General features: G+C 54.6%; 1 protein-coding gene across 1 annotated transcript in view; it reads left to right on the top strand.

Annotated features, from left to right (window-relative positions):
- LOC144609622 (uncharacterized) overlaps positions 1-24,332 on the top strand; it is a 48,578-nt gene that overhangs the window by 7,381 nt on the left and 16,865 nt on the right. The window contains exons 4-14 of the mRNA XM_078428119.1: positions 1-75; positions 563-686; positions 1,547-1,659; positions 3,948-4,162; positions 6,625-6,733; positions 8,656-8,874; positions 11,678-11,767; positions 13,301-13,403; positions 19,742-20,155; positions 22,326-22,429; positions 23,184-23,338. The exon at positions 1-75 is cut by the window's left edge and continues 94 nt beyond it. Of these exons, the coding sequence (XP_078284245.1) occupies positions 1-75; positions 563-686; positions 1,547-1,659; positions 3,948-4,162; positions 6,625-6,733; positions 8,656-8,874; positions 11,678-11,767; positions 13,301-13,403; positions 19,742-20,155; positions 22,326-22,429; positions 23,184-23,338 (1,721 nt within the window). The remainder of the gene's footprint in view (positions 76-562; positions 687-1,546; positions 1,660-3,947; positions 4,163-6,624; positions 6,734-8,655; positions 8,875-11,677; positions 11,768-13,300; positions 13,404-19,741; positions 20,156-22,325; positions 22,430-23,183; positions 23,339-24,332) is intronic.

The raw sequence follows: 24,332 nt of genomic DNA, 5'->3' as shown, positions 1-24,332 counted from the left end.
GTACGCCGTCCAGGACTGGCGCTGGTTGCAGCTCACCATCTCTCTGCCTTTCTTCGTCTTCTTCCTTTATGCTTGGTAACGTCACCCTCCCTCCCCTCCCCTCACCCCCCTTCCCTCTGTTCCTCTCCCCTCTCCCCTCTCCCCTCCCCTCCCCTCCCCTCCACCCCCCTCCCCACCCCTCTCCTCCCATCCCCTCCGCTCCTCTCCTCCTCTCCCCTCCTCCTCTCCTCTCCCCTCCCCTCTCCTCTCTCCCCTCCCATCCCCTCCCCTCCCTCCTCTCCCCACCCCTCCTCTCCCCTCCCCACCCCACCCCTCCCCCTCTCCCCTCCCCCTTCCTCACCTCCTGCCCTCTCCTCCTCTCCCCTCCTCCTGTGAAACGTCACCTATCCATGTTCTCCACAGATGCTGCCTGACCCGCTGAGTTACTCCAGCACTCTGTGAAACGTCACCTATCCACGTTCTCCACAGATGCTGCCTGACCCGCTGAGTTACTCCAGCAGTCTGTGACTAGCTGCAGGTCCTTGTGTTGTCAGAGTTATTTTTCTTGCTCTTGCCTCTGTAGGTGGTTTGCCGAGTCTGCCCGCTGGCTAATCGTGAACGGTAAGACTGACGTTGCCCTCAAGCAGCTGAAGAGGGTGGCCAGAATGAACGGCAAGGCGGCAGAAGCCGACAAGCTCACCGTCGAAGTAAGCAATCTTCCAAAAAACCTTCTGCCCCCAAGCTGGTGCTCCACGCAGGAGACTGGCAGGTAGCATCACCAAGTCACAGAGCCACACACAGACAGAGACATCTAATCCACCCCATCTAATCCATGTTCTAGAAACACAGACAACAGGTGCAGGAGGAGGTCATTCGGCCCTTCGAGGCTGTACGCACCGCCATTCATGTGATCATGGCTGATCATTCTCAATCAGTACCCCGTTCCTGCCTTCTCCCCATACCCCCTGACTCCGCTATCCTTAAGAGCTCTATCCAGCTCTCTCATGAATGCATTCAGAGAATTGGCCTCCACTGCCTTCTGAGGCAGAGAATCCCACAGATTCACAACCCTCTGGGTGAAAATGTTTTTCTTCGTCTCAGTCCTAAATGGCCGACCCCTTATTCTTAAAACTGTGTGGCCCCTGGTTCTGGACTCCCCCAACATTGGGATAATGTTTCCTGCATCTAGCCTGTCCAATCCCTAAAGAATGTTACATGTTTCTATAAGATCCCCTCTCAATATAAACCCACTCGATCCATTCTTTCTTCACATGTCAGTTCTCCAGAGATGCTGCCTGACCCGCTGAGTTACTCCAGCACTCTGTGAAACGTCACCTATCCATGTTCTCCACAGATGCTGCCTGACCCGCTGAGATACTCCAGCACTCTGTGTCTATGTTGGGCCTGCAGTTGCTTCCTACACGATGAATGTCGGGTTGTTGTGGGGAGCGCGGGCTCGTTGCTTGTGTTGGAGGGCGCGGAGGGGCGGGCGGGCGGGCGAACGATGCTGGCATTGATGGCGGTGATCACGGGTGACGGTGGCGTGTGCACCGCGTGTGCTCCACAGATACTCAACGCGAGCATGGACAACGACCAGGCAGATGCCCAGAAGCAGCGGGTGGTCGACCTGTTCCGGACCCCAGTCATGCGTAGGATTGCCTGCTGCACCATGGTGGTCTGGTAAGTTGCGTCTACCCGAGGGGTCCAGCGCCGAAACATGGCCCTGCGGCCCCCCGAGCCCAGCGACCCCCGCACAACCACACCCACACCCACACCACCCCGTCCCACCCCAGGGACCCCCACACACCCACACCCACACCCACACCACCCCGTCCCACCCCAGGGACCCCCGCACACCCACACCCACACCCACACCACCCCGTCCCACCCCAGGGACCCCCACACACCCACACCCACACCCACACCACCCCGTCCCCCGAGCCCAGTGACCCCCGCACACCCACACCACCCTGTTCCCTGAGCCCAGCGACCCCCACACACCCACACCACCCCGTCCCCACCCCAGGGACCCCCGCACACCCACACCCACACCCACACCACCCCCGTTCCCTGAGCCCAGCGACCCCCACACACTAACACCACCCCATCCCATCCCACCGTGCCCGTAGCCACCAGTGATCCCCGCACACCAATGTTGTACTTGGTGGTCCGGTATCTGTTGTTGAGACCCTGGACTGACCACAAGTCCACGTGTGTAACAGGTTACAATGCTGGAGCTCAACTCCAGGCTGTTTATTCCAAGGCCACCTGGATGGAACAAGAGTGACCGCCCAATCACATCATTACCTTATATACACGTTACTACACAGGCAAACAAAGTAGTCCTTGTGATACAACAAAGCAGTCCTTGCAGTATCACAACAACCAACACCACCCTAGTCCCATCCCACCGAGCCCACGCCCACCAGCGATCCCATCCCACCGAGCCCACCATCCCATCCCACCGAGCCCACGCCCACCAGCGATCCCAACCCACCGAGCCCACCATCCCATCCCACCGAGCCCACGCCGACCAGCGATCCCATCCCACCGAGCCCACCATCCCATCCCACCGAGCCCACCATCCCATCCCACCGAGCCCACCATCCCATCCCACCGAGCCCACGCCGACCAGCAATCCCCACACACTAACACTCCCCTAGTCCCATCCCACCGAGCCCACGCCGACCGGCAATCCCCGCACACTGACACCACCCCATCCCATCCCACCGAGCCCACCATCCCATCCCACCGAGCCCACGCCGACCAGCAATCCCCACACACTAACACTCCCCTAGTCCCATCCCACCGAGCCCACGCCGACCGGCAATCCCCGCACACTGACACCACCCATCCCATCCCACCGAGCCCACCATCCCATCCCACAGAGCCCACGCCGACCGGCAATCCCCGCACACTGACACCACCCCATCCCATCCCACCGAGCCCACCATCCCATCCCACCGAGCCCACGCCGACCGGCAATCCCCACACACCCACACTACCCTAGCCCCATCCCACCGAGCCCACACCGACCAGCGATCCCATCCCACCGAGCCCACCATCCCATCCCACCGAGCCCACGCCGACCGGCAATCCCCACACACCCACACTACCCTAGTCCCATCCCACCGAGCCCACACCGACCAGCGATCCCATCCCACCGAGCCCACGCCGACCGGCAATCCCCGCACACTGACACCACCCTAGTCCCATCCCACCGAGCCCACGCCGACCGGCAATCCCCGCACACCAACACCACCCTAGTCCCATCCCACCGAGCCCACGCCGACCGGCAATCCCCGCACACCAACACCACCCTAGTCCCATCCCACCGAGCCCACCATCCCATCCCACCGAGCCCACGCCGACCGGCAATCCCCGCACACTGACACCACCCTAGTCCCATCCCACCAAGCCCGCACCAACCAGCGATCCCATCCCACCGAGCCCACCATCCCATCCCACCGAGCCCACGCCGACCGGCAATCCCCGCACACCAACACCACCCTAGTCCCATCCCACCGAGCCCACCATCCCATCCCACCGAGCCCACGCCGACCGGCAATCCCCGCACACTGACACCACCCTAGTCCCATCCCACCAAGCCCGCACCAACCAGCGATCCCATCCCACCGAGCCCACCATCCCATCCACCGAGCCCACGCCGACCGGCAATCCCCGCACACCAACACCACCCTAGTCCCATCCCACCGAGCCCACCATCCCATCCCACCGAGCCCACGCCGACCGGCAATCCCCGCACACCAACACCACCTAGTCCCATCCCACCGAGCCCACCATCCATCCCACCGAGCCCACGCCGACCGGCAATCCCGCACACTGACACCACCCTAGTCCCATCCCACCGAGCTCGTGCCGACTTTTTTCTCTCCACCTTGTGCTGTAAACACAGCATCTACACCCCCTCCTGCACAGTGCGATCTCACCTTTGCCTTGCCCGGCAGGTTCTCCACCAGCTTTGCCTACTACGGGCTGGCCATTGACCTGCAGGGGTTCGGCGTGAACATCTACCTGATTCAGCTCATCTTTGGAGCGGTGGACCTGCCAGCAAAGGTCGTTGCCTTCTTGACGCTGAGCCTGGTGGGCAGGAGGTTTACCCAGAGCTCCTCGCTCATCCTGGCTGGCAGCACCCTCCTGGTCAATGCCTTCATCCCCAGAGGTGGGCCATGGGTTGGCGGGCAAGGGTCACGCGTGGGGCAAGGCCAGGACCAGCATCAAGGACCAAGTCTCATAGACACATAGACAATAGGTGCAGGAGGAGGCCATTCAGCCCTTCGAGCCTGTACGCACCACCATTCATTGTGATCATGGCTGATCATCCACAATCAGTAACCCGTGCCTGCCTTCTCCCCATACCCCTTGATTCCGATAGTCCCTAGAGCTCTATCTAACTCTCTCTTGAATCCATCCAGTGAATTGGCCTCCACTGCCCTCTGTGGCAGAGAATTCCACAGTCTCACCCCGGCCACTCCCTCCTCCCCTCTCTCCTCTCCCCTCTCCCCTCCCCTCCCCTCTCTCCTCCCCTCTCTCCTCCCCTCTCCCCTCCCCTCTCCTCCCCTCTCTCCTCCCCTCTCTCCTCCCCTCTCTCCTCCCCTCCCCTCCCCTCTCTCCTCCCCTCTCCCCTCCCCTCTCTCCTCACCTCTCTCCTCCCCTCTCTCCTCCCCTCTCTCCTCTCCCCTCTCCCCTCCCCTCCCCTCTCCCCTCCCCTCTCTCCTCTCCCCTCTCTCCTCTCCCCTCTCTCCTCTCCTCCCCTCTCCCCTCCCCTCTCCCTCCCCTCTCTCCTCCCCTCCCCTCTCTCCTCCCCTCTCCCCTCCCCTCCCCTCTCTCCTCTCCCCTCTCTCCTCTCCTCCCCTCTCCCCTCCCCTCTCCCCTCCCCTCTCTCCTCCCCTCTCCCCTCCCCTCTCTCCTCCCCTCTCTCCTCCCCTCTCCCCTCACCTCTCCTCCCCTCTCCCCTCCCCTCCCCTCTCCCCTCCCTCTCCCCTCCCCTCCCCTCTCCCCTCCCCTCTCCCCTCCCCTCTCTCCTCCCCTCTCCCCTCCCCTCTCTCCTCCCCTCTCTCCTCCCCTCTCCCCTCCCCTCTCTCCTCACCTCTCCTCCCCTCTCTCCTCCCCTCTCTCCTCCCCTCTCCCCTCACCTCTCCTCCCCTCTCCCCTCCCCTCTCTCCTCCCCTCTCTCCTCCCCTCTCTCCTCCCCTCTCTCCTCCCCTCTCTCCTCCCCTCTCTCCTCACCTCTCCTCCCCTCTCCCCTCCCCTCTCCCCTCCCCTCCCCTCTCCCCTCCCCTCTCCCCTCCCCTCCCCTCCCCTCTCTCCTCCCCTCTCTCCTCCCCTCTCCCCTCCCCTCTCTCCTCACCTCTCCTCCCTCTCTCCTCCCTCTCTCCTCCCTCTCTCCTCTCACCTCTCTCCTCCCCTCTCTCCTCCCCTCTCCCCTCCCCTCTCTCCTCCCCTCTCCCCTCCCCTCTCCCCTCCCCTCCCCTCTCTCCTCCCCTCTCCCCTCCCCTCTCTCCTCTCACCTCTCTCCTCCCCTCTCCCCTCCCCTCTCTCCTCCCCTCTCTCCTCCCCTCTCCCCTCCCCTCTCTCCTCCCCTCTCTCCTCCCCTCTCTCCTCCCCTCTCTCCTCCCCAGTCACTCCTTCCCTTCCCCTTGGCTCCCCCCTCCCCTCTCCCCTCCCCTCCCCCCCCCCCCCCTCATCACCCCTTCTCCTCCCCTCTCCATCGGGGCAAGAGGTACAGAAGTGTGGAGACGCAGACCTCCAGATTCGGGGGCAGTTTCTTCCCGGCTGTTATCAGGCAACTGAACCGTCCTCTCACCAACTAGAGAGCGGTCCTGACCTCCCGTCTCCCTCGTTGGAGACCCTCGGACTATCCTTGATCGGACTTTACCTCGCACTGAACGTTACTCCCTTGACCCTGTATCTGTTCACTGTGGACGGCTCCATTGTAATCGTGTGTTGTCTTTCCGCCGACCGATTAGCGCGCAACACGAAAGCTTCTCACTGTACCTCGGTACACGGGACAATGAACTGAACTACTGTTTTATTCATGTTCATAAGTGATAGGAACAAAATCAGGCCGTTCGGCCCATCGAGTCCCCTCCGCCATTCAATCACGGCTGATCTATCTCTCCCTCCTAACCCCATTCTCCTGCCTTCTCCCGTAACCCCTGACACCCGTCTCACTGAGCCAATGGCCCAACACTGAGTCTCACCCAAATAGTGAGCGGCCTGGATAGAGTGGATGTGGAGAGGATGTTCCCACTAGTGGGAGAGTCTAGGACCAGAGGGCACAGCCTCAGAATTAAAGGGCGTTCTTTTTGGAAGGAGATGAGGAGGAATTTCTTCAGCCAGAGGTGGTGAATCTGTGGATTCTTTGCCACAGACGGCTGTGGAGGCCACAAGTCAGTGGGTGTATTTAAGGCAGAGATATTTCTTGATCAGTGCGGGTGTCAGGGGTTATGGGGAGAAGGCAGGAGAATGGGGTTGGGAGGGAGAGATAGGTCAGCCGCGATTGAATGGCAGAGTGGACTCGATGGGCCGAGTGGCCTGATTCTGCTCCTATCATGACCGTAGGAACTCTACCGCGGGGTGATGTCTCACGGTGACGTTTGCCGTCTCCTGTTTGTCCTGTAGAGATGCAGACAGTACGGACGTCACTGGCTGCCTTTGGCAAAGCCTTCCTGTCCGCGGCCTTCAGTTGCTGCTACCTGTACTCAGGTGAACTCTACCCCACCGTGGTAAGGTGAGTGTCCCCCGCACCTCAACTACGACTCTCAGCTCAAAGTTTAGTTTGGTTTAGTTTAGAGATATAGCGCGGAAACAGGCCCTTCGGCCCACCGAGTCCGTGCTGACCAGCGACCGCCCGTTCATACACTAGCTTAGTTTAGAGACACAGCGCGGAAACAGGAGGCAAAAGTCGGCCATCTTGAAACAGGCCCCAAACTCTCGTCCTCTCTGGTTTTTTACTACAGAGCTTTTATTTAGTTTAGTTTAGTTTGGAGACACAGCGCGGAAACAGGCCCTTCGGCCCATCGAGACCCCACCGACCAGCGATCGCCCGTTCACAGACGAGTTTAGTTTAGAAATACAGCGCGGAAACAGGCCCTTCGGCCCATCGAGTCCGTTCCGACCAGCGACGCCCGTTCATACACTAGTTTAGTTTGGAGACACAGCGCGGAAACAGGAGGCAAAAGTCGGCCATCTTGAAACAGGCCCCAAACTCTCGTCCTCTCTGGTTTTTTACTACAGAGCTTTTATTTAGTTTAGTTTAGTTTGGAGACACAGCGCGGAAACACAATCCCTTCCCACCGAGTCCGTGCCGACCAGCGATCGCCCGCTCACACGAGTTTAGTTTAGAAATACAGCGCGGAAACAGGCCCTTCGGCCCATCGAGTCCGTTCCGACCAGCGACGCCTGTTCACACACTAGTTTAATTCAGAGATACAGCGCAGAAACACAATCCCTTCCCCACCGAGACCCCGTCGACCAGCGATCCCCGCACCTTTGTGTGAAAAAGATACCCTTCAGGTTCTTATTAAATCTTTTCCCCTTCACCTTGAACCTGTGTCCTCTGGTCCTCGATTCCCCTACTCTGGGCAAGAGACTCTACCCCATCTATTCCTCTAATGATTTTATACACCGCTACAAGATCACCCCTCATCCTCCTGTGCTCCAGGGAGTAGAGTCCCAGCCTGCTCAAGTATCATTCGATAAGAGCATAGTTTAGTGTAAGAAACGCTGAGGTTCCAGAAACTTACCCTAGCTTTCCCTCTCTCTGCATCCCTCCCCATCCCAGTCTTACTGTCTCCGCTACTTAGGACCTCTGTGGGAAGGAACTGCAAGTGCTGGTTTAAACTGAAGATAGACACAAAATGCTGGAGTAACTCAGTGGGTCAGGCTGCATTTCTGCAGAGAAGGAATTGGTGACGTTTCGAGTCGGGTCAAGTCTGAAGAAGGGTCTCGACCCGAAACGTCACCCATTCCTTCCCTCCACAGATGCTGCCCGACCCGCTGAGTTACTCCAGCACTCTGTGAAACGTCACCTATCCATGTTCTCCACAGATGCTGCCTGACATAGAAACATAGAAACAGAGAAAATAGGTGCAGGAGTAGGCCATTCGGCCCTTCGAGCCTGTACGCACCGCCATTCAATATGATCATGGCTGATCATCCAGCTCAGTATCCCGTACCTGCCTTCTCTCCATACCCCCTGATCCCTTTAGCCACAAGGGCCACATCCAACTCCCTCTTAAATATAGCCAATGAACTGGCCTCAACTACCTTCTGTGGCAGAGAATTCCACAGATTCACCACTCTCTGTGTGAAGAAATGTTTTCTCATCTCGGTCCTAAAAGACTTCCCCCTTATCCTTAAGCTGTGACCCCTTGTTCTGGACTCCCCCAACATCGGGAACAATCTTCCCGCATCTAGCCTGTCCAACCCCTTAAGAATTTTATATGTTTCTCTAAGATCCCCCCTCAGTCTTCTAAATTCCAGCGAGTACAAGCCCAGTCTATCCAGTCTTCCTTCATATGACCCGCTGAGTTACTCCAGCACTCTGTGAAACGTCACCTATCCATGTTCTCCACAGATGCTGCCTGACCCGCTGAGTTACTCTGTCACTGAGCTAAATGTTCTCTCTCTCTCTCTCTCTCTCTCTCTCAGGCAGACGGGCATGGGGATGGTGAGCACCATGGCACGCTTTGGGTCAATGATGGCACCCATCATCAGGATGAGTGGGGATTACATCGCCATTCTGCCGCACACCTGCTACGGAGGCTTAGCTGTGGCCGCGGGGATCACGGCTGCCTTCCTCCCGGAAACTCTCAACATTCCCCTGCCCGAGACCATCGAAGACGTGGAGAAAAGGTCTGTATCACAAAGGCATTCGCACCATCCCTCTCCCCAACTCCTACAGATGCACCAGAGAAAGCATTTTCATCGGTGGGCCGAAGCGATTGTGTTTCCGCACTGTGTGAGGGACGTGCAGCGTAGGTTCACCAGGTTAATTCCCGGAATGGCGGGACTGTCGTACGTTGAAAGACTGGAGCGACTGGGCTTGTATACACTGGAATTTAGAAGGATGAGAGGGGATCTTATCGAAACGTATAAGATTATTAAGGGGTTGGACACGTTAGAGGCAGGAAACATGTTCCCAATGTTGGGGGAGTCCAGAAACAGGGGCCACAGTTTAAGAATAAGGGGTCGGCCATTTAGAACGGAGATGAGGAAAAACTTTTTCAGTCAGAGAGTTGTGAATCTGTGGAATTCTCTGCCTCAGAAGGCAGTGGAGGCCGATTCTCTGAATGCATTCAAGAGAGAGCTAGATAGAGCTCTTAAGGATAGCGGAGTCAGGGGGTATGGGGAGAAGGCAGGAACGGGGTACTGATTGAGAATGATCAGCCATGATCACATTGAATGGCAGTGCTGGCTCGAAGGGCCGAATGGCCTCCTCCTGCACCTATTGTCTATTGTCTATTGATATCCCCGACTACATAGAAACATAGACAACAGGTGCAGGAGGAGGCCATTCGGCCCTTCGAGCCAGCACCGCCATTCATTGTGATCATGGCTGATCATCCACAATCAGTAACCCGTGCCTGCCTTCTCCCCATACCCCTTGATTCCACTCGCCCCTAGAGCTCTATCTAACTCTCTCTTAAACCCATCCAGTGAATTGGCCTCCACTGCCCTCTGTGGCGGAGAATTCCACAGATTCACAACTCTCTGGGTGAAAAAGTTCCTTCTCACCTCAGTTTTAAATGGCCTCCCCTTTATTCTGAGACTGTGTGGCCCCTGGTTCTGGACTCGCCCAACATTGGGAACATTTTTCCTGCATCTAGCTTGTCCAGTCATTTTATAATTTGATACGTTTCTATAAGATCCCCCTCTCATCCTTCTAAACTCCAGTGAACACAAGCCCAGTCTTTTCAATCTTTCCTCGTATGACAGTCCCGCCATCCTGGGGATCAATCTTGTGAACCTACGCTGCACTGCCTCAATTACAAGGATGTCCTTCCTCAAATTAGGAGACCAAAACTGTACACACTACTCCAGATGTGGTCTCCCCAGGATTAGATTTAGAGATACAGTGCAGAAACAGGCCCTTCGGCCCACCGGGTCCGTGCCGCCCAGCGATCCCCGCACATTAACACGATCCTACACACAGTAGGGACAGTTTTTACATTTGCCCAGCCAATTAACCAACTTCTACAGATGCACCAGCGAACGCATTTTCATCAGGATATCCTCGACAACTCTCCCCAACTGTGGACACTAAAGCTCACCAACTAGAGAGAGACGGGGTAGAGAGAGAGACGGGGTAGAGAGAGAGAGACGGGGTAGAGAGAGAGAGACGGGGTAGAGAGAGAGACGGGGTAGAGAGAGAGACGGGGTAGAGAGAGAGAGAGAGACGGGGTAGAGAGAGAGACGGGGTAGAGAGAGGGACGGGGTAGAGAGAGAGACGGGGTAGAGAGAGAGAGACGGGGTAGAGAGAGAGACGGGGTAGAGAGAGAGACGGGGTAGAGAGAGAGAGACGGGGTAGAGAGAGAGAGACGGGGTAGAGAGAGAGAGACGGGGTAGAGAGAGAGACGGGGTAGAGAGAGAGAGATGGGGTAGAGAGAGAGAGAGAGACGGGGTAGAGAGAGGGAGACGGGGTAGAGAGAGAGAGAGAGACGGGGTAGAGAGAGAGAGACGGGTAGAGAGAGAAGGACGGGGTAGAGAGAGAAGGACGGGGTAGAGAGAGAGAGAGACGGGGTAGAGAGAGAGAGACGGGGTAGAGAGAGAGACGGGGTAGAGAGAGAGAGATGGGGTAGAGAGAGAGAGAGAGACGGGGTAGAGAGAGGGAGACGGGGTAGAGAGAGAGAGAGAGACGGGGTAGAGAGAGAGAGAGAGACGGGGTAGAGAGAGAGAGACGGGGTAGAGAGAGAAGGACGGGGTAGAGAGAGAAGGACGGGGTAGAGAGAGAGAGAGACGGGGTAGAGAGAGAGAGACGGGGTAGAGAGAGAGAGACGGGGTAGAGAGAGAGAGACGGGGGAGAGAGAGAGAGACGGGGTAGAGAGAGAGAGAGAGAGGGACGGGGTAGAGAGAGAGAGACGGGGTAGAGAGAGGGAGACGGGGGGAGAGAGAGACGGGGGAGAGAGAGAGAGACGGGGTAGAGAGAGGGAGACGGGGTAGAGAGAGAGGAACAGGGTAGAGAGAGAGAGACGGTGTAGAGAGAGAGAGAGAGACGGGGTAGAGAGAGAGGGATGGGGGAGAGAGAGAGGGACGGGGAAAGAGGGGGAATGCAAGGGCTACTTGAAGTTAGAGATGTCAATGTTCATACCGCTGGGGTGTAAGCTACCTAAGCGAAATATGAGGTGCTGTTCCTCCAGTTTGGGCTGGGCCTCGCCCTGACAGTGGAAGAGGCTCAGGACAGGGAGGTCGGTGCGAGAGTGGGAGGGGGAGCTGAAGTGCTGAGCCACCGGGAGATCAGGTTGGTTAAGGCGGACCGAGCGAAGGAAACTGCCCAAGCGAAATATGAGGCGCTGTTCCTCCAGTTTGGGCTGGGCCTCGCCCTGACAGTGGAAGAGGCCCAGGACAGGGAGGTCAGTGCGGGAGTGGGAGTTGAACTAAACGGAGCGGAGGTGCGCTCTGGACTTGGGACGGCCTCTAACGGCCGCTAATGTTGTGGATTTTGCCCGTGCAGGGGGAAGAGAGCGCTGGCAAAGGACAAGGCCTCGGACAAGGAGGAGGTTCCCCTGCAAGAGGCCCGCGTGTCTCTGATGACGCAGACCGTGTAACCACCAGGGAGCATTGGCTTGCCGCCCAGTCCGTGCGCCGAATCAAACCCGCACTGGGCGCGATCTTGTCCAACGACGGAATGGGCCGAATGGCCTCTACTCCTCCACCTATTCACACTCTAAACCCTCTTTGGACTGCAGCAGGGAGGGGGTCAGAGGTGATAGGAGCAGAATTAGGCCATTCGGCCCATCCAGTCTACTCCCCCATTCAATCACGGCTGATCTATCTCTCCCTCCTAACCCCATTCTCCTGCCTTCTCCCCACAACCCCCGACACCCGCACTGAACAAATGGAGTCCATTATTGCCGACTGTCTGTTATAACCAAGCAAGGGGTTCGGTCCAAACACCGGTGGCGCAGCGGGTAGAGCTGCTGCCTCACAGCACCGGAGACCCGGGTTCCATCCCGACTATACGGTGCTGTCTGTATGGAGTTTGCACGTTCTCCCCGTGACCTGTGTGAGTTTTCTCCGGTTTCCTCCCACACTCCAAAGACGTGCGGGTTTGTAGGTTAATTGGCTTTGGTGTAAATGTAACTTGCCCCTAGTGGGTGTGTGGGTGTGGTGTTAGTGTGCGGGGATCGCTGGTCGGCGCGGACTCGGTGGGCCGAAGGGCCTGTTTCCGCGCTGTACATGTAAACCTCTCCCTGAAACAACGAAGTGAAACGTCACCCATTCCAACCCTCCACAGATGCTGCCCGACCCGCTGAGTTACTCCAGCACTCTGTGAAACGTCACCTATCCGTGTTCTCCACAGATGCTGCCTGACCCGCTGAGTTACTCCAGCACTCTGTGAAACGTCACCTATCCATGTTCTCCACAGATGCTGCCTGACCCGCTGAGTTACTCCAGCACTCTGTGAAACGTCACCTATCCATGTTCTCCACAGATGCTGCCTGACCCGCTGAGGTGACGTTTCACAGAGTGCTGGAGTAACTCAGCGGGTCAGGCAGCATTTGTGGAGAGAAGGAATGGGTGATGTTTCAGGGCAAGACTGTCCGAAGAAGGCTCTCGACCCGAAACGTCACCCATTCCTTCTCTCCGGAGATGCTGCCTGACCCGCTGAGTTACTCCAGCATTTTAGACAATAGACAATAGACAATAGGTGCAGGAGGAGGCCATTCGGCCCTTTGAGCCTGTACGCACCACCATTCAATGTGATCACGGCTGACCATTCTCAATCAGTACCCCGTTCCAGCCTTCTCCCCATACCCCCTGACTCCGCTATCCTTAAGAGCTCTATCTAGCTCTCTCTTGAATGTATTCAGAGAATTGGCCTCCACTGCCCTCTGAGGCAGAGAATTCCACAGATTCACAACTCTCTGACTGAAAAAGTTTTTCCTCATCTCTGTTCTAAATGGCCGACCCCTTATTCTTAAACATTTTGTGTCCATCTTCTTAAATAGACAGTCCGTTATCACTGAAATCTGTTATCTAGAGGTCTATAATAATGAGGGTTTGCTGTATATCAGTCTGTATATCAGTCTTATAAACGTTGTAATTGTTCACGCATCTGTACCCGCCTCTGAAGTCCGTACAATGTCCACAAAGATTTCTGTAAACCAATGAATAAACGACAAGTGGGAACTTTCCAAAGCATGGTTGAACATGAGATTAACAAGGGGATGTCGGAAGTACAAATTGAAAGATATGCCTAATTCTGATGTACTTATTCAAATTTGTTCACGATTTTTAACATGCACAGCGGGTAGAGCTGCTGCCTCACGGCGCCAGAGACCCGGGTTCCATCCCAACCACGAGTGCTTGTCTGTACAGAGTTTGTACGTTCTCCCTGTTACAGCTCAGGTTTTCTCCGGGCGCTCCGGTTTCCTCCCACACTCCAAAGACGTGCGGGTTTGTAGGTTAATTGGCTTGGTGTAAATGTAACATTGCCCCTGGTGTGTGTAGGGTGGTGTTAGTGTGTGGGGATCGCTGGTCGGCACGGGCTCGGTGGGCCGAAGGGCCTGTTTCCGCGCTGTATCTCTAAAACAAAACGAGCTAAAAGTCAGTCTGAAGGAGGGTCTCGACCCGAAACGTCACCCATTCCTTCTCTCAATAGACAATAGACAATAGGTGCAGGAGGAGGCCATTCGGCCCTTCGAGGCAGCACCGCCATTCAATGTGATCACGGCTGATCATTCTCAATCAGTACCCCGTTCCTGCCTTCTCCCCATACCCCCTGACTCCGCTATCCTTAAGAGCTCTATCCAGCTCTCTCTTGAATGCATTCAGAGCATTGGCCTCCACTGCCCTCTGAGGCAGAGAATTCCACAGATTCACAACTCTCTGATTGAAAAGGTTTTTCCTCTTCTCCGTTCTAAATGGCCGACCCCTTATTCTTAAACTGTGGCCCCTTGTTCTGGACTCCCCCAACATAGGGAACATGTTTCCTGCCTCTAACGTGTCCAACCCCTTAATAATCTTATACGTTTCGATAAGATCTCCTCTCATCCTTCTAAATTCCAGTGTATACAAGCCTAGTCGCTCCAGTCTTTCAACATACGACAGTCCCGCCATTCCGGGAATTAACCTAGTGAACCTACGCTGCACACCCTCAATCGCAAGAATATCCTTCCTCAAATTTGGAGACCAAAATTGCACACAGTACTCCAGATGCGGTCTCACTGGGGCCCTGTACAACTGCAGAAGGACCTCTTTGCTCCTAAAGAAGAACCTCTTTGCTCCCAAGAAGGACCTCTTTGCTCCTATAGACAATAGGTTCAGGAGGAGGCCATTTGGCCCTTCGATCCAGCGCCGCCATTCAATGTGATCATGGCTGATCATTCACAATCAGTACCCCGTTCCTACCTTCTCCCCATACCCCTGTCCCGCTGAGTTACTCCAGCATTTTGTGTCTATCTTCGATTTAAACCAGCTTCTGCAGTTCCTTCCTACACAAAACTAAGAGTTGACCTCTCTCCTGAATGGAAAAAGTTGTCCCGTGAGCAAGGAGGGACCGGGGAGTTGCTGGATTAGCCATCGGTCGTGCCTGACCTAACCTTCTTCAACCGTAGCATTGGGTGTCACAGCTCACTGACGGTCCAAATAACACAGTCATCCTGAACACATTTTCTCCGCCTCTTCGGACTTGACTTTAGACCAACTCTCCTGACCAAGATTACCCACCGGAACTCATCCTGCGGTTTGCGTTTAGCCCGCAAGCCTTTGAATAACGTATAGAATAAGGATTAGAAATTCCTCGACAAGTGCACAGGGCGACAGCTAAGTTACAGCGCGGAAACAGGCCCTTCGGCCCACCGAGTCCATGCCCACCAGCGATCACCCCGTACACTAGCCCCATCCTACACACACTAGACAATAGACAATAGGTGCAGGAGGAGGCCATTCGGCCCTTCGAGCCTGTACGCACCGCCATTCATTGTGATCATGGCTGATCATTCTCAATCAGTACCCCGTTCCTGCCCTCTCCCCATACCCCCTGACTCCGCTATCCTTAAGAGCTCTATCTAGCTCTCCCTTGAAAGCATCCAGAGAATTGGCCTCCACTGCCTTCTGAGGCAGAGAATTCCACAGATTCACAACTCTCTGACTGAAAACGTTTTTCCTCATCTCCGTTCTAAATGGCCGACCCCTTATTCTTAAACTGTGGCCCCTTGTTCTGGACTCCCGCAACATTGGGAACATGTTTCCTGCCTCTAACGTGTCCAACCCCTTAACACACTAGGGAACAAGTTACAATTTACAGAGGGCCGATTAACCTACAAACCCACACGTCTCTGGAGTGTGGGAGGAAACCGGAGCACCCGGCGAAAATCCACGCAGGTCACGGGGAGAACGTGCAAACTCCGGACAGACAGCGCCCATGGTCGGGATGGAACCCGGGTCTCTGGCACCGTGAGGCAGCAGTTCTACCCGCTGCGCCACCGTGCATTCACTTTAGATTTATATAGCACAGAAACAGGCCCTTCGGCACAACTTGCCCGTGCCAACCGGGGGAGAGGATGTTGGTTATTAACCCTGCCCCTCGTTACTTTACACATCTCTGTCAGGTCTGCATCCTGTGCCACAAGGAGTCAGCATAAACACTACAGCATTTCACAATGCAGGGAGGTTCTGCTGCAGTTGTACAGGGCATTGGTGAGACCACACCTGGAGTATTGCGTACAGTTTTGGTCTCCTAATCTGAGGAAAGACATTCTTGCCATAGAGGGAGTACAGAGAAGGTTCACCAGATTGATCCCTGGGATGGCAGGACTTTCATATGAAGAAAGACTGGATAGACTCGGCTTGTACTCGCTGGAATTTAGAAGATTAATAGGTGCAGGAGTAGGCCATTCGGCCCTTCGAGCCTGTACGCACCGCCATTCAATATGATCATGGCTGATCATCCAGCTCAGTATCCCGTACCTGCCTTCTCTCCATACCCCCTGATCCCTTTAGCCACAAGGGCCACATCTAACTCCCTCTTAAATATAGCCAATGAACTGGCCTCAACTACCTTCTGTGGCAGAGAATTCCACAGATTCACCACTCTCTGTGTGAAAAAAAACGTTCTCATCTCGGTCCTAAAAGACTTCCCCCTTATCCTTAAACTGTGACCCCTTGTTCTGGACTTCCCCAACATCGGGAACAATCTTCCTGCATCTAGCCTGTCCAACCCCTTAAGAATTTTGTAAAGTTTCTATAAGATCCAACACACGTAAGACAGCACACGATTACAGTGGACAGACACAGGATGAAGGGAATAACGTTTGGATACGGAAATAGTGTGGAGTTGGGGGAAATGTGCAGAGCAGAAAAATAACTTTAACTTTGATTCACATTTGTGTGCGAGTTTTAACACGCGAACCCCACCCTTAATAACAGGTTCTGCCCTGGGGCGAGATTGGAGGGGAAGAGTTGCTGGATTAGTCATCAGCCGTTGCTGACTCGGTCTTTCTCAACCATAACACTTGCTGTCTCACCTCAATGCCTCTCGGTCCAGGTCATGGTGTCAGAGTGTCACACAGCACGGAAAAAGGCACTTCGGCCCAACCTGTCCGTACAGACCAACAAACATTTGCCTACGTTTGGCCCATATCCCTCTCTTTTCTAGAAAAGAGGTCCTTCTGCAGTTGTACAGGGCCCTAGTGGGACCGCACCTGGAGTACTGTGTGCAGTTGTACAGGGCCCTGGTGAGACCACACCTGGAGTACTGTGTGCAGTTGTACCGGGCCCTGGTGAGACCGCACCTGGAGTACTGTGTGCAGTTGTACAGGGCCCTAGTGAGACCGCACCTGGAGTACTGTGTGCAGTTGTACAGGGCCCTGGTGAGACCACACCTGGAGTACTGTGTGCAGTTGTACAGGGCCCTAGTGAGACCACACCTGGAGTACTGTGTGCAGTTTTGGTCTCCAAATTTGAGGAAGGATATTCTTGCTATTGAGGGCGTGCAGCGTAGGTTCACTATGTTAATTCCCGGAATGGCGGGACTATCATATGTTGAACGACTGGAGCGACTAGGCTTGTATACACTGGAATTTATTTATTTATTTATTTATTACACTGGAAGGATGAGAGAGGATCTTATCGAAACATATAAGATTATTAAGGGGTTGGACATGTTAGAGGCAGGAAACATGTTCCCAGTGTTGGGGGAGTCCAGAACCAGGGGCCACAGTTTAAGAATAAGGGGTAGGCCATTTAGAACAGAGATGAGGAAAAACTTTTTTAGTCAGAGAGTTGTGAATCTGTGGAATTCTCTGCCTCAGAGGGCAGTGGAGGCCAATTCTCTGAATACATTCAAGAGAGAGCTAGATAGAGCTCTTAAGGATAGCGGAGTGAGGGGGTATGGGGAGAAGGCAGGAACGGGGTACTGATTGAGAGTGATCAGCCATGATCGCATTGAATGGCGGTGCTGGCTCGAAGGGCTGAATGGCCTACTCCTGCACCTATTGTCTATTGTCTATTGTCTATAAGTCCATACATTTTACTGAAGTCATTCACCACCGCCTAAGCATCATGGGCAGCATGGGCAAGGTGGGCCGAAGGGCCTGTTTCTGTGCTGTACATCTCTATGGGTGATAATCCGAGTTCTTTACCTTCAGCCTGAATAAAATGCATATACTGGATGCGTACAACAGATTTATTCCACAGTGGGATTCTTCCCATGAGAATCTCCAGACACAACACTAGTGTCTGAAAAGATCTCAACTGGGGAGAGGGAAAGAACAACTTTTCCACGATTGTTTACGTTTTGTACAGAAAGGAAAAAGGGGGGTGTAACGGATAAAATTAAGGACCAATTACAATTCTAATACAATTCCCATGATTACAGAGAAAACAAACCCATTAATACAAGTCACATGCTTTCGGGGAAATGCATCAATTTACCCAGAGTGGATTCGAAACTTTTCCTACTTTCACACGCACCCATAGAAGGAGTTGTTTTAGAGAAAGAAACTTTTAATCTACTATGTACGAGCAATCTCGCAGCTGCACGATCTTGCTTCTAACTGTTTTAGTCCACAAGCTAACACTATCAGACAAGGGTAGTGGAAGAAAATAACTGCAGATGCTAGTACAAATCCAAGGTGTTTATTTCACCAAATGCTGGAGTAACTCAGCGGGTCAGGCAGCATCTCAGGAGAGAAGGAATGGGTGACGTTTCGGGTCGAGACCCTTCTTCGGACTGAAGAAAGGTCTCGACCCGAAACGCCACCCATTCCTTCTATCAGACAAGGGAGTAATTTAGATTTAGATTTTAGATTTAGAGATACAGAGCGGAAACAGGCCCTTCGGCCCACCGGGTCCGCACCGCCCAGCGATCCCCGCACACTAACACTATCCTACACCCACTAGGGACAATTTTTACATTTTACCCAGTCAATTAACCTACAAACCCGCACGTCTTTGGAGTGTGGGAGGAAACCGAAGATCTCGGAGAAAACCCACGCGGGTCACGGGGAGAACGTACAAACTCCGTACAGACGGCGCCCGTAGTCGGGATCGAACCTGAGTCTCCGGCGCTGCATTCGCTGTAAGGCAGCAACTCTACCGCTGCGCCACCGTGCCGAACAAAGAACAAATAACTCCTATACCCCTCTGTCTACTCCCTATCACTCTTAAGATTCCATCCCAATGATAACATTTCTGCCACAAGCATCCATCTTACTGCTTTCTACTGAAAATAAGCATCCATTTTATATTAGCTAAGACAACAACAAGATAAACCATCTTCAACCATCTACAACAAAATATCAATATCTCTAATTAACTATATCAGCTAATGCCATAGATTCTCATGGGCATGTTCCCAATCTACTAACAACACCATCATCTATTCATGTGAACCATCTATTCACACTCTGGTTACACCCCATGATGTGCAATTTGAAGAGTTGTACTGAAGAGCAAAAAATAATTTTGTTCATCATCTACTCGGGACAGAGGTTAAATGGATAACTTCAGTCAGAGAGTGGTGAAGGTGTGGAATTCTCTGCCTCAGAAGGCAGTGGAGGCCAGTTCGTTGGATGCTTTCAAGAGAGAGCTAGATAGAGCTCTTAAGGATAGCGGAGTGAGGGGGTATGGGGAGAAGGTACTGATTGAGAGTGATCAGCCATGATCGCATTGAATGGCGGTGCTGGCTCGAAGGGCTGAATGGCCTCCTCCTGCACCTATTGTCTATTGTCTATAACGGGCAGGAAGGAACTGCAGGTGCTGGTTTACGCAGAAAAAAGACGCAAAATGCTGGAGTAACTCAGCGGGACGGGCAGCATCTCTGGAGGGAAGGAATGGGTGACGTTTTGGGGCGAGACCAGGCTGAGAATCAGGGGAGAGGGAGACGAGGAGAGAGGGAAGGTTAAGGTGCCCCGATTCTCAGTCTGAAGAAGGGTCTGGCATTCCTTATCTGCAGAGATGCTGCCTGAGTAACTCCATAGTTAATGGGTAATGGTCCACGTGATCACGGATACAGTATCATTAACCCACCTCCTCATTAATAGTCTTCTATCAGTGAGCCTTCTCTGCACAGCATTCCTCAACCATGGCGTTTGGAGACCTGCTGGAGATGGTTGGGGGCTTGGGGAGATACCAGGTGGTCCACGTCTTGCTGCTGACCTTCCCTCTGGTCTTCATGGCCAGCCACAACCTGCTGCAGAACTTTGTAGCGGCCGTACCCGACCACCGCTGCCGCCTGAGCGCGTCCCACAACCTCTCCGCCTCGCTCAACGCCACGGGGCGGCTCCTGCCCCGGGACCTCGTACGCCTCCTGGTACCCGTCGACCGGCAGGGGCGCGAGGACAAGTGCCGCCTCTACGCCGCGCCGCAGTGGGGCCTCCTGTGGCCCAACGACACGCGGGGCAACGGCAGCGAGGGCAAGACGCAGCCGTGTACCGACGGCTGGGAGTACGACCGCTCGCAGTTCACCTCCACCATCGTCACCGAGGTAGGGGCGCTCGTGTCCGTCTTGATGCCGGCTGGCTCGCCGTGTCCGTCTAGATGCCGTCTGCCCCGCCGTGTCCAAATCTAGACGCCATCTGCCGTCACCATGTCCATCTAGATGTCATCTGTCACGCCGTGTCTGTCTAGACGCCGTCTGCCCCACCGTGTCCAGGTCTAGACGCCATCTGCCGTCACCGTGTCCGTCTAGACATCGTCTGCGTCCCATCACGTCCACGTCTAGACGCTGTCCATACCCACGTCTAGACGCCGTCCACCGTCACCTTGTCTAGACTCCATCCACGTCCCATCCTGTCCGTGTGTAGCTTTAGTTTAGTTTTGTCTGAAGAAGGGTCTCGACCCATTCCTTCTCTCCAAAGATGCTGCCCGACCCGCTGAGTTACTCCAGCATTTTGTGTCTATCTTTAGTTTAGCTTAGTTTAATTTTGTTTGGAGATACAGCACGGAAATAGGTTCTTCGACCCACCGAGTCCGCGCCGACCAGCGATCCCCGCACACTGAAGGGGCCTGTCCCACTTAGGCGATTTGTTTTGGCGACTGCCGGCGACTGTCAAAGTCGTAGCAGAGCGGCAAAATGTTCTTTTACCCGATGACAATGACCACGGCAATGATCTCGACAATGACCACGACAATGACCGCGACAATGACCACGACAATGACCACGGCAATGATCTCGACAATGACCACGACAATGACCACGACAATGACCACGACAATGACCACGACAATGACCACGACAATGACCACGACAATGACCACGACAATGACCACGACAATGACCACGACAATGACCACGACAATGACCACGACAATGACCACGACAATGACCACGACAATGACCACGACAATGACCAGGACAATGACCAGGACAATGACCACGACAATGACCACGACAACGACCAGGACAATGACCACGACAATGACCAGGACAATGACCAGGACAATGACCACGACAATGACCGTGACAATGACCAGGACAATGACCAGGACAATGACCACGACAATGACCACGACAATCCCCAAATTATCTTATATGTTTCAATAAGATCCCCCCTCATCCTTCTAATTCCAGTGTATACAAGCCTATCGAAACGTATAAGATTATTAAGGGGTTGGACACGTTAGAGGCAGGAAACAAGTTCCCAATGTTGGGGGAGTCCAGAACCAGGGGCCACACAGTTTATGAATAAGGGGTAGGCCATTTAGAACGGAGATGAGGAAAAACTTTTTCAGTCAGAGAGTTGTGAATCTGTGGAATTCTCTGCCTCAGAAGGCAGTGGAGGCCAATGAATACATTCAAGAGAGAGCTGGATAGAGCTCTTAAGGATAGCGGAGTCAGGGGGTATGGGGAGAAGGCAGGAACGGGGTACTGATTGAGAATGATCAGCCATGATCACATTGAATGGCGGTGCGTACAGGCTCGAAGGGCCGAATGGCCTCCTCCTGCACCTATTGTCTATTGTCTATTGACTCCTCACGATCGTGCCCGCGACACCCCGGCGGACTGTCGGCGACAGCCTAGTCACCGGCAGTCGCCTTTAAATCGCCTAAAGTGGGACAGGCGCTTAACACTATCCTACACACACAACTGCCAATTTACAGAAGCCAATTAACCTACAAACCCGCACGTCCTTGAAGGAAACCGGAGCGCCCGGAGAAAACCCACGCAGGTCACGGGGAGAACGTACAAACTCCGCACAGATGGCGCCCGCGGTCGGGATGGAACCCGGGTCTCTGGCGGCGTGAGGCAGCAGCTCTACCCGCTGTGCCGACGTGCCTAAGCCAGGAATAGATAGATTGTTGATCAGTGCGGGTGTCAGGGGTTATGGGGAGAAGGCAGGAGAATGGGGTTAGGAGGGAGAGATAGACCAGCCATGATTGAATGGCGGAGTGGACTCGATGGGCCGAATGGACTGATTCTGTTCCTAGAACCTATGAACATCATGAACTAGCCACTGATACTCTCCCTGCAGCCACTCCCTCAGTGATGGTGGCTTGCATGCTTGTTCACAACTTATAGGAGTAGAATAAGGCCATTCGGCCCATCGAGTCTACACCGCCATTCAATCATGGCTGATCTGTGCCTCCTCATCCCATTCTCCTGCCTGATCAAGAGCGCGTGTCTCTGTGCCTGAAGCCTCTGCCTTGTGTTGCAGTGGGACCTGGTGTGTGAACACAAGTCTCTGAAGAGGGTGGCCCAGTCCATCTACATGGCGGGACTGCTGATTGGTGCCATCGTGCTGGGCAGGCTCTCCGACAAGTAAGTCCAGCCCCACCCACCCCCACCCACCCCCACCCACCCCCACCCAGCACCACCCAGCGTCACCCACGCCCACCCACCCCACCCCCACCCAGCACCACCCACCCCCACCCAGCCCCATCCACCCCCACCCACCCCCACCCAGCCCCCACCCACCCCACCCCCACACACCCCCACCCACCCCACCCCCACCCAGCCCCACCCAGCCCCACCCACCCCTACCCACCCCACCCCCACCCAACCCCACCCCATGGCGGGACTGTCATATGTTGAAAGACTGGAGCGACTAGGCTTGTATACACTGGAATTTAGAAGGAGGAGAGGAGATCTTATCGAAACGTATAAGATTATTAAAGGGTGGGACACGTTAGAGGCAGGAAACATGTTCCCAATGTTGGGGGAGTCCAGAACCAGGGGCCACACAGTTTAAGAATAAGGGGTCGGCCATTTAGAACTGAGATGAGGAAAAACTTTTTCAGTCAGCGAGTTGTAAATCTGTGGAATTCTCCGCCTCAGAGGGCAGTGGAGGCCAATTCTCTGAATGCATTCAAGAGAGAGCTGGATAGAACTCTTAAGGATAGCGGAGTCAGGGGGTATGGGGAGAAGGCAGGAACGGGGTACTGATTGAGAATGATCAGCCATGATCACATTGAATGGCGGTGCGTACAGGCTCGAAGGGCCGAATGGCCTCCTCCTGCACCTATTGTCTATGTTTCTGTGTGCAGCTCCTTGCTCCACTGGTCTTTGTTGGCAGGTTTGGTCGTCGCTCGTTGCTGCTGTGGTCAAGTCTACAGCTGGCTGCCTCGGGCACCTGTGGTATGTTCTCCTCCTCCTTCGCCTTCTTCTGCTTCTGGAGGTTCCTCTGTGGAGTGGCGGCGTCCGGGGTAATCTCCAACACCTACTCCGTCGGTGAGTGAGTGAGTCAGACCTCCTTGTGGGGAGGGGGCTAGGGGTCCAGCGGAAGCCCCCTCAGGAAGGGGGTCTTCCACCCACAACCTCACCCGCTCCCCCCCGTGCCGCTGAGTCTCTCCAGCATCTCATCAGCAGCTCTCAGACAGCCTGGGTGGGATGCACTGAGCCCACTGGGTGGGAGACAATAGACAATAGGTGCAGGAGGAGGCCATTCGGCCCTTCGAGCCTGTACGCACCGCCATTCAATGTGATCATGGCTGATCATTCTCAATCAGCACCCCGTTCCTGCCTTCTCCCCATACCCCCTGACTCCGCTATCCTTAAGAGCTCTATCTAGCTCTCTCTTGAATGCATTCAGAGAATTGGCCTCCACTGCCCTCTGAGGCAGAGAATTCCACAGATTCACAACTCTCTGACTGAAAAAGTTTTTCCTCATCTCCGTTCTAAATGGCCGACCCCTTATTCTTAAACTGTTGGCCCCTTGTTCTGGACTCCCCCAACATTGGGAACATGTTTCCTGCCTCTAACGTGTCCAACCCCTTAATAATCTTATACGTTTCGATAAGATCTCCTCTCATCCATCTAAATTCCAGTGTATACAAGCCTAGTCGCTCCAGTCTTTCAACATATGACAGTCCCGCCATTCCGGGAATTAACCTAGTAAACTTACGCTGCACGCCCTCAATAGCAAGAGTATCCTTCCGCAAATTTGGAGACCAAAACTGCACACAGTACTCCAGGTGCGGTCTCACTAGGGCCCTGTACAACTGCAGAAGGACCTCTTTGCTCCTATACTCAACTCCTCTTGTTATGAAGGCCAACATTCCATTGGCTTTCTTCACTGCCTGCTGTACCTGCATGCTTCCTTTCAGTGACTGATGCACTAGGACACCCAGATCTCGTTGTACGTCCCCTGTTCCTAACTTAGAGATACAGCGCGGAAACAAGCCCTTCGGCCCACCGGGTCCGCGCCGCCCAGCGATCCCCGCAC

Source organism: Rhinoraja longicauda, chromosome 34 (assembly GCF_053455715.1).
Source record: "Rhinoraja longicauda isolate Sanriku21f chromosome 34, sRhiLon1.1, whole genome shotgun sequence".
In the NCBI taxonomy this organism is placed as follows: Eukaryota; Metazoa; Chordata; class Chondrichthyes; order Rajiformes; family Arhynchobatidae; genus Rhinoraja; species Rhinoraja longicauda.
This window is presented reverse-complemented; position numbering and strand designations above follow the sequence as displayed.